The following is a 12212-nucleotide window of genomic DNA, read 5'->3' on the forward strand; positions in this document are numbered from 1 at the left end:
TCCGCCTCCGGGTCTACTTGACGCTGGGACAGATGAGTCGGGAGAGTTAGGCGAAGGCTTTGGAGGGGAAAAAAACTCACACACACACACAAAAAAAACAACCCCGGCTTTAAATAGAGAAAAAAGTACCTAAGGAAGCGACCAGCCTGCCTCAATTCTTGAAAGGTATGCGATGAAATGATAGCTTTACCCACTAGATAAGCATGTTTCCATGGGTAGGCTACACAATTACCAAGTTTTAATCAGTAAAGCTAGGCTTGGGTACTTTTCCAGAGGGGGGTGGGGTGTAGCTAGCTGGAGAAGTGATTGAAAAAGTTATCTCTGGAATGGTGGAGAAGGAGAACATAGCTAGGAATTGGGGTGGGGATAAAGACGATATTTGTGGTCAAAATAGGACGTGTTCTCGTTAACGTCAGCCATATAAAACCACAACAACAACTTTTGATTGTACCATCAATTCGGTTCAAGTCGATAACCCAACTGGCTGACTTCATTAACTGGTAGCGTGTCGAGCTAGCTAACGGTAGCTACTTGGCTAAGATTAGCCAACGAGCTAACGAACTAGCAAAATGAGCGAAATGGATATAAAATTCATATTTTCCACTCTTAGCCATAATCACTTAAACTTAGCTACATACGTAAAATGATTAAATAGAGAATATCTGAAAACGAAATACACATGGCTAGCTAGCTATGTGTATTGAATCCAATTGAAAACTTACTAGTTAACTGTAATGTCTACTTTGGAAGTTAGCTACTTTGTTCAACGTCGACAAAAGGTGTATTCCAGGGAATCGGGACATGTTGTGTTGATTTCAAGCTTCAGTGGTATAATGGTTGTGATTATGGGTCGAGTATCACCTTGGGTGGGGAATGGGGAGACATCTCATGCTTAGTTACCAGAACCATCCTTTGTTTCGCCCTTCACTTTCATCGTGTAGCCAGATGTGTATATATATCCTATACCATGTCAGAATTGTCTCAACGTTCAGTATTATTTTCTCAAGTCTGTTGAATGTTGCTATACATTTTGATGAATTTCTCAGCTTCATCTCAACAAGATTATGTTGTTCTGCCCTATGGTTATTGAAGTGAGGCACTCTCCAAACCTGGTACCCATGGTGACGGTCAGACTCTTCATCCAGACACTGTTTGTGTTGTTGCTTCCTGACCCTGCTTACAGGACAGCCAGGCAGGAAAATACTTAGGTGTGAAGTGATGTTATCAGTCACTGGACTCGGGGCTCTGTGCACCTCGTTTCCTGTCGTTAATGTTATTGTATTGCTGTCATCGCTCACTTGGCGTTACAGCCTCACAGCAACAGAAACCAGACAGGCTGTGTCCAGAGAGCTTGCTTACCAACTTATCCATATGTTCATGGATGAAACAACACACCTACATGGATCTTTAGAGAGTCCGTGAATAGCCTAGCTAGTATCTGCTACATTTTGTTGTCCTTGTATTCCCTGCCATCTCACTTCTTCACACATGCAAAGCTCACAATTTTTTCCTGTGTTGACTGAAGTGTAGGGTATATTTCATTCCCTATAGGACTCCACTATTGCTTTTTTCCCTATTGTAACAATGAAACATGAAGCTCTAAACTGCCTGGTGCTGTTGGACAGCTGTGTGCCGTAAGGGAAGGGATATGATGAGAAAGGAGCTTTCAGTGGCCTCACATCCTCTCTGCTAGGGCTGTTTTCAACAGCTGTGCAGCAATGCCTGTATTTTCTGTCTTCTTTCTGTCTCTGTCCACCCAGTATGGCTGTCCCAGACAAAAAATATATATATATTGGTCGACCGAGAGGAGTCTGTTCTTTCAACCAATCGATTCGACCAATTTTTTAAAACGTTTTTCCATATATAGACACACCCTGTGTTTGAATAAAATCAACTATATGTAGGCTACTGAGCAAGTCTGATGCTTTAAGCACTGTGAATTAAAAATGAAGACGCAAATTACTAAAGAGGGAGCCAGAGATCAATATCGCAAATAAACCTCTTCCCGATCCTTCTGCTGCTGCTGGCCTTTGCAGATTCTGCCTTTTTATGTTCCTGCAGTTGCCGGTAATAGACAACTGAGTGCCAAGTTAACGTACCATTTTCGCTGGTCTGTGTGTCAGTTACGATTTTCATATGCACATTTTCGTGGAACAGTTTAATTTATAGTCTTCATAGCTCAAAATCAATGGCATGTGGTTAATCAAAATTCTATTTAAATGTAACATTTGTTGCCATTGGCAATATGTAAAAGTAGCCTACATAAAGCCAACAAATAAAAACATTGCAGCTCACAGGTAGAAAATAGCCTGATTTTTCTTTTAAAAATATTTTTAAAAATCCTATAAATCACCTGGGCCACGCATGGCCTGTCTTCACAGAACCTGAAACATTGTATAAACTATTAACACCAGTGTGCCCCAGACAGACACAGCTGAAGGCTATTTGTGCAAGGGATAAGAAGTAATCAGGTAGGCCTATTTTATGACGTTTACACCGGATCAGAGCGTGACACCCCCCCATTTCAATGCTGAGTGGTCATCGACGGGGAAGAGAGCTGGAAAGATTTGTCAAATAGGCTACGTTGAGGAACTATTGTCATTCTCAATGGATGTACAGACGGACTTAGTTTACTTGCTGTTTTTGAGGTAAAGAAAACACTCCAAAAACAGTATCAGATCCCCAAATGGACACATTTTTATAGGCCTACATTTGCACGCAGGCCAGGTAGCCGATGGGCATAGAAGTAGGCCTAATCAGGTGCACATCCTTACTCAAGATTGACAGGAGCACTCCAAACAGAAGACCACTACTAAAATGAACAAGTCATAAATGGAATGAAATAAAGCGGAACTTTCCTCACTGGTGTGCCATTCCTGCGGCCTCCACTATAGACTAGTCCACTCAGACAGGCATCTGGTGTGCCATCCCTGCGGCCTCCACTATAGACTAGTCCACTCAGACAGGCATCTGGTGTGCCATCCCTGCGGCCTCCACTATAGACTAGTCCACTCAGACAGGCATCTGGTGTACCATCCCTGCGGCCTCCACTATAGACTAGTCCACTCAGACAGGCATCTGGTGTGCCATTCCTGCGGCCTCCACTATAGACTAGTCCACTCAGACAGGCATCTGGTGTGCCATCCCTGCGGCCTCCACTATAGACTAGTCCACTCAGACAGGCATCTGGTGTGCCATCCCTGCGGCCTCCACTATAGACTAGTCCACTCACAGGCATCTGGTGTGCCATCCCTGCGGCCTCCACTATAGACTAGTCCACTCAGACAGGCATCTGGTGTGCCATAAAATATTTTTATTTATAAACTGGGTGGTTCGAGAGCCCTGAATGCTGACAGCTGTGATGTATCAGAGTGTATACCATGGGTTTTGAGAAAATATTTATTTTTTACTGCTCTAATTACGTTGTTAACCAGTTTATCATAGCAATAAGGCACCTCGGGAGTTTGTGGTATATGGCCAATATACCACTGCTAAGGGCTGTGTCCAGGCACTCCACATTGCGTTGTGTCTAAGAACAGCCCTTAGCCGTGGTAAATTGGCCATAAACCACACCCCCTCGTGCCTTATTACTTAAATATTTGCCACTGCTTGACAAAAAACATCTTTGTCGACCAACTCTTTGGTCCTTAAAAAGCGGCTGTATGTGAAATATTGTCTGCTATAGGTTGGTAAATGACAAAACCGCATTATGACTTGTGTTTCCAACATTGGTGCTGTTTTCCTAAACAAGTCAAATCCACTAAGTGTTTTGTTTCCTTGCCATGATACAAAGAGGTATGGTGATACTAGTATCGTCCCGGGCTTAGATCAAATCAAATTTTATTTGTCACATACACCTGGCTAGCAGATGTTAATGCGAGTGTAGCGAAATGCTTGTGGCTTCTAGTTCCGACAGTGCAGTAATAACCAATGAGTAATCTAACCTAACAGTTCCAAAACTACTACCTTATACACACAAGTGTAAAGGGATAAAGAATATGTACATAAAGATATATGAATGAGTGATGGTACAGAACTGCATAGGCAAGATGCAGTAGATGGTATGGAGTACAATATATACATATGAGATGAGTAATGTAGGGTATTTAAACATATAAAAGTGTCATTGTTTAAAGTGGCTAGTGATACATGTATTACATAAAGATGGCAAGATGCAGTAGATGATATTGAGTAATGTGGGGTATGTAAACATTATATTAAGTGGTAGATGTCACCTGACCTGAGGATTCTGTTGTGCAATATATTTCCAACACAGCTTTTCTTTTTCCCCCTCCAGGTTCCACACTAGACCTTTACCCAGGCTCTGGCCACCTCATATGGTACGGACCTAACCAGAGGGAGAAGAGGAGGGTCCTTTTCCTATTTATGTCTGCCTATTGACTAGCTACGTTTGTAAATCCTCTGGGCTGTTGTGTCCCAGAGGCCTGATCGCAGCTGAACTTGTTCCACAAACTGCACTCCCCTCAGTGGGGTTGGTTGTGACCCAGCTCCAAGGTACATCTCACGGCAGGCTTTCCTTTCCTGAGCAGCAGCAGCTGTGTCCTGCCTGCGTCCTGCCTCTATTTCCTGTCCTTGGTGTGCAAGGCTAAGCCTCCTCTCTACACTCCCCTTCCCCAAACACACACACTCTCCCTGTTGTACACGATCCAAGAAGAGGAATCGTCAATCCCTTAACTTCCTGGTACATTTCTCTCCCTCCCTCCACTCCTTCTCACCCTGGACAGCAGCACCATGACCTCTATGTCCAGCCTGTTCTCCTTCACCAGTCCAGCTGTGAAGCGTCTGCTGGGGTGGAAGCAGGGGGACGAGGAGGAGAAATGGGCTGAGAAGGCTGTTGACGCTCTGGTCAAGAAACTGAAGAAGAAGAAGGGAGCCATGGAGGACCTGGAGAAAGCCCTCAGCAGCCCAGGACAACCCAGTGAGTGACCCTGTCTGTCTGTAGTGTACTGTGTGTGTGTGCGGTGTCATACTTGGTCCATTTCAGACCAGGTGTGTGTGTCTCTCTCTGGATCATAGAGTGTTCTAGATGACTAAGAGTGCGATCATCATAATACTTGGTCCAGATATTTTCTCACCTTCCCTAAAACCCATTTCTCTTACCTCCTGCCCTGCCAGGTAAGTGTGTGACCATCCCTCGGTCTCTGGACGGTCGTCTCCAGGTGTCTCACAGGAAGGGTCTCCCCCACGTTATCTACTGCAGAGTGTGGAGGTGGCCTGACCTACAGTCTCACCACGAGCTCAAACCTCTGGAGGTGTGTGACTACCCCTTCGGCTCCAAGCAGAAGGAGGTCTGCATTAACCCCTACCACTACAAGAGAGTAGAGAGCCCAGGTACGTCATGTGGTCATTCCTATTACAGTATTGACTCAATCTAATGCATTGCAAGACCTTAGTCTAAACGTGTGATTAATTTGTGGCTTTTGTCCATGTCTTTCAACAAGAAATGTGTAGGACACAGTAAGGCTAATCTGTCTTAAGTTACCGTTTAAATTAAGTGAAGGAGAGTACAGACTATTCACACTATAGATTAGAGTTTCCAATAAATATCCCTCAAGGTGATTTCATCAAAACAATATGGGGCATTCTGGCTGCTTCCTTCGAGATAGGAAGTGTTCTCTTGTCTCCTCGTGAGTGACATCTACCCTTGAATTGGTTAATGCGGAGCTGTCAGTCAGGGAGGGGGAGGAGCAGAGCACAGGACAAGGACTTTCAAAATGACCTGATCAATTGGATCTGCATCATAGTATATTGTTTGTTGTTGTTGAATGTAATGGAAATAAGAAGAGAACTGGTATTGAAAGCACTTTCATTCAAATGTGAAGGCTAGATGCAAGTCCTTTCAATTGACATGCACAACAGTGCCAAATGATGACTGGTCATGCTGATGAGAACATATGTTTTCACAAGTTTCAGATGAAATACTGTAGTGTCTCAAGGTTTCTTTTTAAAAGTCTCTTCAATCCCAGTGTATATATTATTTAAAAAAAAAAATATCTTCTCCACCAGTGCTGCCTCCGGTGTTGGTGCCTCGCCACAGTGAGTTCAACCCCCAACACAGCCTCTTGGTCCAGTTCAGGAACATGACTCACAACGAGCCCCACATGCCCCTGAACGCCACCTTCCCAGAGTCCTTCCAGCAGCACAGCGGGGGCAGTGGCTCCTCCTTCCCAATCTCCCCCAACTCCCCCTACCCTCCCTCCCCAGCCTCCAGCGGAGGGGTGGGCACCTACCCCAACTCTCCTGCCAGCTCCGGACCCTCCAGCCCCTTCCAGCTTCCAGGTAGATGTCAGTATTCACTCCTATCATATATCATGCACCTATGTGTTTATTGATGGTCCGTTACCATGGCTGCTATTACAACATAATATGTTGTTAGCTCATGTCATATATTCACACTTGTACACTTCACCTGGTCTCACACTGCCCTTTGACCTCTGAGAATGTAGAAAAAATAGATCCTGGTGAAAATGTGATTTTAGAAATCAGTGGAGGACAATTTGGTTTGATTTCTAACAGTTTGGGATAATGGTCCATGATACAAACCAGGGTCCTCTGACAGCCAGGAGGAACAATCAAAATGCCAACTAAACTAGTGTCACAAAGCCTGGCATCAGGTTGACTGTCAGTCACTGTGCTCATCGCTGGGCCCAACATAGCTCCTATTCTAGTGTGTGTATAAATACAGTTGAATTTACATGCACCTTAGCCAAATACATTTAAACTCAGTTTTTCCACAATTCCTGACATTTAAGCCTAGGAAAAATTCCTTGTCTTAGGTCAGTTAGGATCACCACTTTATTTTAAGAATGTGAAATGTCAGAATGATAGTACAGAGAAGGATTTATTTCAGGTTTTATTTCTTTTATCACATTCCCAGTGGGTCAGAGGTTCACATACACTCAATTAGTATTTGGTAGCATTGCCTTTTAAATTGTTTAACTTGGGTCAAATGTTTCGGGTAGCTTCCCACAATAAGTTGGGTGAATTTTGGCCCATTCCTCCTGACAGAGCTGGTGTAACGGAGTCAGGCTTGTAGGCCATGTTGCTCACATGCTTTTTCAGTTCTGCCCACAAATGTTCTATAGGATTGAGGTCAGGGCTTTGTGATGGCCACTCCAATACCTTGACTTTGTTGTCCTTAAGCCATTTTGCCACAACTTTGGACGTATGCTTGGGATCATTGTCCATTTGGAAGACCCATTTGCGACCAAGCTTTAATTTCCTGACTGATGTCTTGAAATGTTGCTTCAATATATCTACATAATTTTTCTCCCTCAATATGCCATCTATTTTGTGAAGTGCACCAGTCCCTCCTGCAGCAAAGCACCCCCACAACATGATGCTGCCACCCCCATGCTTCACAGTTGGGATGGTGTTCTTCAGCTTGCAAGCTTCCCCCTTTTTCCTCCAAACATAACGATGGTCATTATGGCCAAACAGTTCTATTTTTGTTTCATCAGACCAGAGGACATTTCTCCAAAAGGTACGATGTTTGTCCCCATGTGCAGTTGCAAACCGTAGTCTGGCTTTTTTTATGGCTGTTTTGGAGCAGTGGCTTCTTCCTTGCTGAGCTGCCTTTCAGGTTATGTCGATATAGGACTCGTTTTACTGTGGATATAGATACTTTTGTACTTGTTTCCTCCAGCATCTTCACAAGGTCCTTTGCTGTTGTTCTGGGATTGATTTAGCATTTTTAGCACAAGTACGTTCATCTCTAGGCGACCGACTGCGTCTCCTTCCTGAGCGGTATGACTGCTGCGTGGTCCCATGGTACTTGTGTACTATTGTTTGTACAGATGAACGTGGTACCTTCAGGCGTTTGGAAATTGCTCCCAAGGATGAACCAGACTTGTGGAGGTCTTAAAAAAATAATTTGGAGTTTTTGGCTGATATTCTTTTGATTTTTCCCATGATGTCAAGCAAAGAGGCACTGAGGTTGAAGGTAGGCCTTGAAATACATCCACAGGTACACCTCCAATGGACTCAAATTATGTCAATTAGCCTATCAGAAGCTTCTAAAGCCATGACATCATTTTCGGGAATTTTCCAAGGCACAGTCAACTTATTGTATGTAAACTTCTGACCCACTGGAATTGTGATACAGTGAAATAATCTGACTAAACAATTGTTGGAAAAATTACTTGTCATGCGTGAAGTAGATGTCCTAACTGACTCGCCAAAACTATAGTTTGTTAATAAGAAATTTGTGGAGTGGTTGAAAAATGAGTTTTAATGACTCCAACCTAAGTGTATGTAAACTTCCCACTTCAACTATATATCCCCAGCCAGTGAGATTTGCTGATGAAAAGATGCATGGGCCGCTGTAGCATAATGGCAGCAGGGAAAATAGCTTTTTGTCTTTTTAATTATGGTGAATTACCCCCAGGGTTGAATCACTGCAGTGCTAGAGTGCTGTCACTTCTATGTGCTACCCAGACCCATCTTTTACACTGCTGCTACTTTCTGTTTAGAATTTATGCATAGTCACTTTAACTCTACCTACATGTACATATTACCTCGACTAACCGGTGCCCCCGCACATTGACTCGGTACCGGTACCCCCTGTATATAGCCTCCACATTGACTCTGTACCGGTACCCCCTGTATATAGCCTCCACATTGACTCTGTACCGGTACCCCCTGTATGTAGCCTCCATACTGACTCTGTACCGGTATATAGCCTCCATACTGACTCTGTACCTACCCCCTGTATATAGCCTCCACATTGACTCTGTACCCTACCCCCTGTATATAACCTCCACATTGACTCTGTACCGGTACCCCTGTATATAGCCTCCACATTGACTCTGTACCGTAACACCCTGATTATAGCCTCCACATTGACTCTGTACCGGTACCCCCTGTATATAGCCTCCACATTGACTCTGTACCGGTACCCCCTGTATATAGCCTCCACATTGACTCTGTACCGGTACCCCCTGTATATAGCCTCCACATTGACTCTGTACCGTACCCCTGTTATAGCCTCCACATTGACTCTGTACCGTAACACCCTGATTATAGCCTCCACATTGACTCTGTACCGTAACACCCTGATTATAGCCTCCACATTGACTCTGTACCGTAACACCCTGATTATAGCCTCCACATTGACTCTGTACCGTAACACCCTGATTATAGCCTCCACATTGACTCTGTACCGTAACACCCTGATTATAGCCTTGCTACTGTTATTTTACTGCTGCTGTTCAATTATTTGTTGCTTTTATTTAAAAAAATAATTCCAATCCAATTTTATTTGTCACATGCACCGAATACAACAGGTGTAGACCTTACAGTGAGATTCTTACTTACAAGCGCCTAATCAACAATGCAATTTAAAATATACGAATAAGAAATAAAAGTAACGAGTAATTAAAGAGCAGCAGTAAAATAACAATGCCGACTATATACAAGGGGTGCTGGTACAGAGTCAATGTGCGGGGGCACCGGTTAATTGAGGTAATGTGTACATGTAGGTAGAGTTATTAAAGTGACTATGCATAGATAACCGAGTAGCATTGGTGCAAAATAGTGGGTGGGGGGGCAATGCAAATAGTCTGGGTAGCCATTTGATTAGATGTTCAGGAGTCTTATGTCTTGGGGTTAGAAGCTGTTTAGAAGCCTCTTGGACCTAGACTTGGCACTCCGGTACCGCTTGCCGTGCGGTAGCAGAGAGAACAGTATATGACTAGGGTGGCTGGAGTCTTTGACAATTTTCTTTGGGGCCTTCCTCTGATACCGCCTGGTATAGAGGTCCTGGATGGCAGGAAGCTTGGCCCCAGTGATGTACTGGGCCTTAGTCGCTACCCTCTGTAGCGCCTTAGTCAGATGCCGAGCAGTTGCCATACCAGGCGGTGATGCAACGTCAGGATGCTCTGGTGCAGCTGTCGAACCTTTTGAGGATCTGGGGGCCCATGCTAAAAAAAATCAATCTCCTGAGGGGGAATAGGTTTTGTCGTGCCCTCTTCAACTGTTTTTGTGTGCTTGGACCATGTTAGTTTGTTGATGTGGACACCAAGGAACTTGAAGCTCTCAACATGGTCCACTACAGCCCCGTCGATGAGAATGGGGGCGTGCTCGATCCTCCTTTTCCTCTAGTCCACAATCATCTCGTTTGTATTGATCACATTGAGGGAGATGTTGTCTTGGCACCACACGGCCAGGTCTCTGACCTCCTCCCTATAGGCTGTCTCATCGTTGTCGGTGATCAGGCCTTCCACTGTTGTGTCATCGGCAAACTTAATGATGGTGTTGGAGTCATGCCTGGCCATGCAGTCATGAGTACAGAAGGGGACTTAGCACGTACCCCTGAGTGGCCCCTGTATTGAGGATCAGCTTGGCGGATGTCCAGAGGGAGATGTTTAGTCCCAGGGTTCTTAGCTTATTGATGAGCTTTGAGGGCACTAGGGTGTTGTAAACATGTTGGTATTACAGACTCGGACAAGGAGAAGTTGAAAATGTCAGTGAAGACACTTGCCAATTGGTCAGCGTATGCTCGAAGTGCACGTCCTGATAATCCGTCTGGCCCTGCGGCCTTCTGAATGTTGACCTGTTGAAAGGTCTTACTCGCATTGGCTGCGGATCAAATGATTACACAGTCGTCTGGAAACAGCTGGTGCTCTCATGCATGTTTCAGTGTTATTTGCCTTGGAGCAAGCATAGAAGTAGTTTAGCTCTTCTGATAGGCCCCTGTCACTGGGCAGCTCTCGACTGTGCTTCCCTTCAGTCTGTAATGGTTTGCAAGCCCTGCCACATCCGACGAGTGTCGGCGCCTGTGTAGTATTATTCGAGCTTAGTCCTGTATTGGCGCTTTGCCTGTTTGATGGTTCGTTGGAGGACATAGCGGGATTTCTTTTCCGGGTTAGAGTCCCCGCTCCTTGAAAGTGGCAACTCTACCCTTTAGCTCAGTGCGGATGTTGCCTGTAATCTATGGCTTCTGGTTGGAGTATGTACGTACAGTCACTGTGGGGATGATGTCCTTGATGCACTTCTTGATAAAGCCAGTGACTGATGTGGTGTAGTACTCAATGCCATTGGAAGAATCTCGGAACATAAAACCAGTCTGTGCTAGCACAACAGACCTGTAGTGTTAGCATCTGCTTCATCTGACCACTTTTTTACATTTATTTTTTAAATTATTGACCGAGTCACTGGTGCTTGGTCTGTAGGAAGACCAGTCTTCTCATTAGAAAACATTACCAACAGTCCCCACCCATACCCCACTTGAAAGGTTTCTCAATTTCAGTCTTCATCAGTGGTTGTGTAATACAACACTTATGGGACTGTCCATACATTAGTGTTCTATGTGGCGGATGTGTGTGAAACCCTACACCTGTTTCCGGGTAGAGAAAGATCCTGTGGTGGCGGATGGGTTTTAACTCCTCATGGGAGTTGTCCGTCTGTGTGTGTGTGTGTATATATGTGTCCGTCCTCTGTGTGTGTGGACAGCCATTTGTCATCAGCTGCATCTGGTCTCTTAACTATCTGTCCATTGTGGTGTTTTTTTTCTCCAGCTGATACCCCACCCCCGGCTTACATGCCCCCTGACGAGCAGATGGGACAGGAGGGGTCCATGGAGACCAGCAGCAGCGGGCCCAGGAACATGCCTAGTGGGGGTGAGGAGTCTGACCTTACACTTTAGGATGTTTTTACCTCTACTTTAATCAATTGGGAATTCCTGTTTCCTGACATCATATCCTTTATTCATTGGAACTGATTTATCCTAATTGTCTACGTTGACCTGATCACATGGCAGTCAATACAAACTGAAATCCTACTGTTCCCTGAAGGAGAGAAACGAGGTACAACATACTACGGGGAGTCGCACTCCCGTGACTTCGGTTGAAGGATCTATACTGATCAACAATATAAACCCAGCATGTAAAGGGTTGGTTTCATGAGCTAAAATGAAAGATGATTTCGCTCAAATTTGTTTACATCCCTGTGCATTTCACCTTTGCCAAGCTAATCCATCCACCTGACAGGTGTTGCATATCAAGAAGCTGATTAAACAGCTGGAACATTACATAGGTGCACCTTGTGCTGGGGGAGAAGAAAAGGCCACTCTAAAATGGGCAGTTTTGTAACCCAGTTGGAACAGGGACAGCCCCCCCCCAACTGCTTGTACTTTTAGAGGTTAAACATGGACAGGTTTTCAAACGTGAGACTGTATAGCTTGGATGAAGTCA

At 44.7% G+C, this 12212-nt stretch overlaps 1 protein-coding gene across 5 annotated transcripts in view; it reads left to right on the forward strand.

Moving 5' to 3' along the window:
• LOC112237239 (mothers against decapentaplegic homolog 5-like) overlaps positions 1-12212 on the forward strand; it is a 20369-nt gene continuing 8157 nt past the window's right edge. Inside the window, exons 1-6 of one of the 5 annotated variants that reach the window (XM_042303454.1) lie at positions 1-165; positions 4298-4596; positions 4746-4939; positions 5137-5352; positions 6028-6306; positions 11538-11639. In XM_042303454.1, the coding sequence (XP_042159388.1) occupies positions 4753-4939; positions 5137-5352; positions 6028-6306; positions 11538-11639 (784 nt within the window). In that variant the 5' untranslated portion in view covers positions 1-165; positions 4298-4596; positions 4746-4752. Of the gene's footprint in view, positions 166-4297; positions 4940-5136; positions 5353-6027; positions 6307-11537; positions 11640-12212 lie in introns of all 5 variants that reach the window. The other 4 variants (XM_042303456.1, XM_042303455.1, XM_042303457.1 and 1 more) reach the window with 4 other exon arrangements.

Source organism: Oncorhynchus tshawytscha, linkage group LG21 (assembly GCF_018296145.1).
Source record: "Oncorhynchus tshawytscha isolate Ot180627B linkage group LG21, Otsh_v2.0, whole genome shotgun sequence".
NCBI classification, from domain to species: Eukaryota; Metazoa; Chordata; class Actinopteri; order Salmoniformes; family Salmonidae; genus Oncorhynchus; species Oncorhynchus tshawytscha.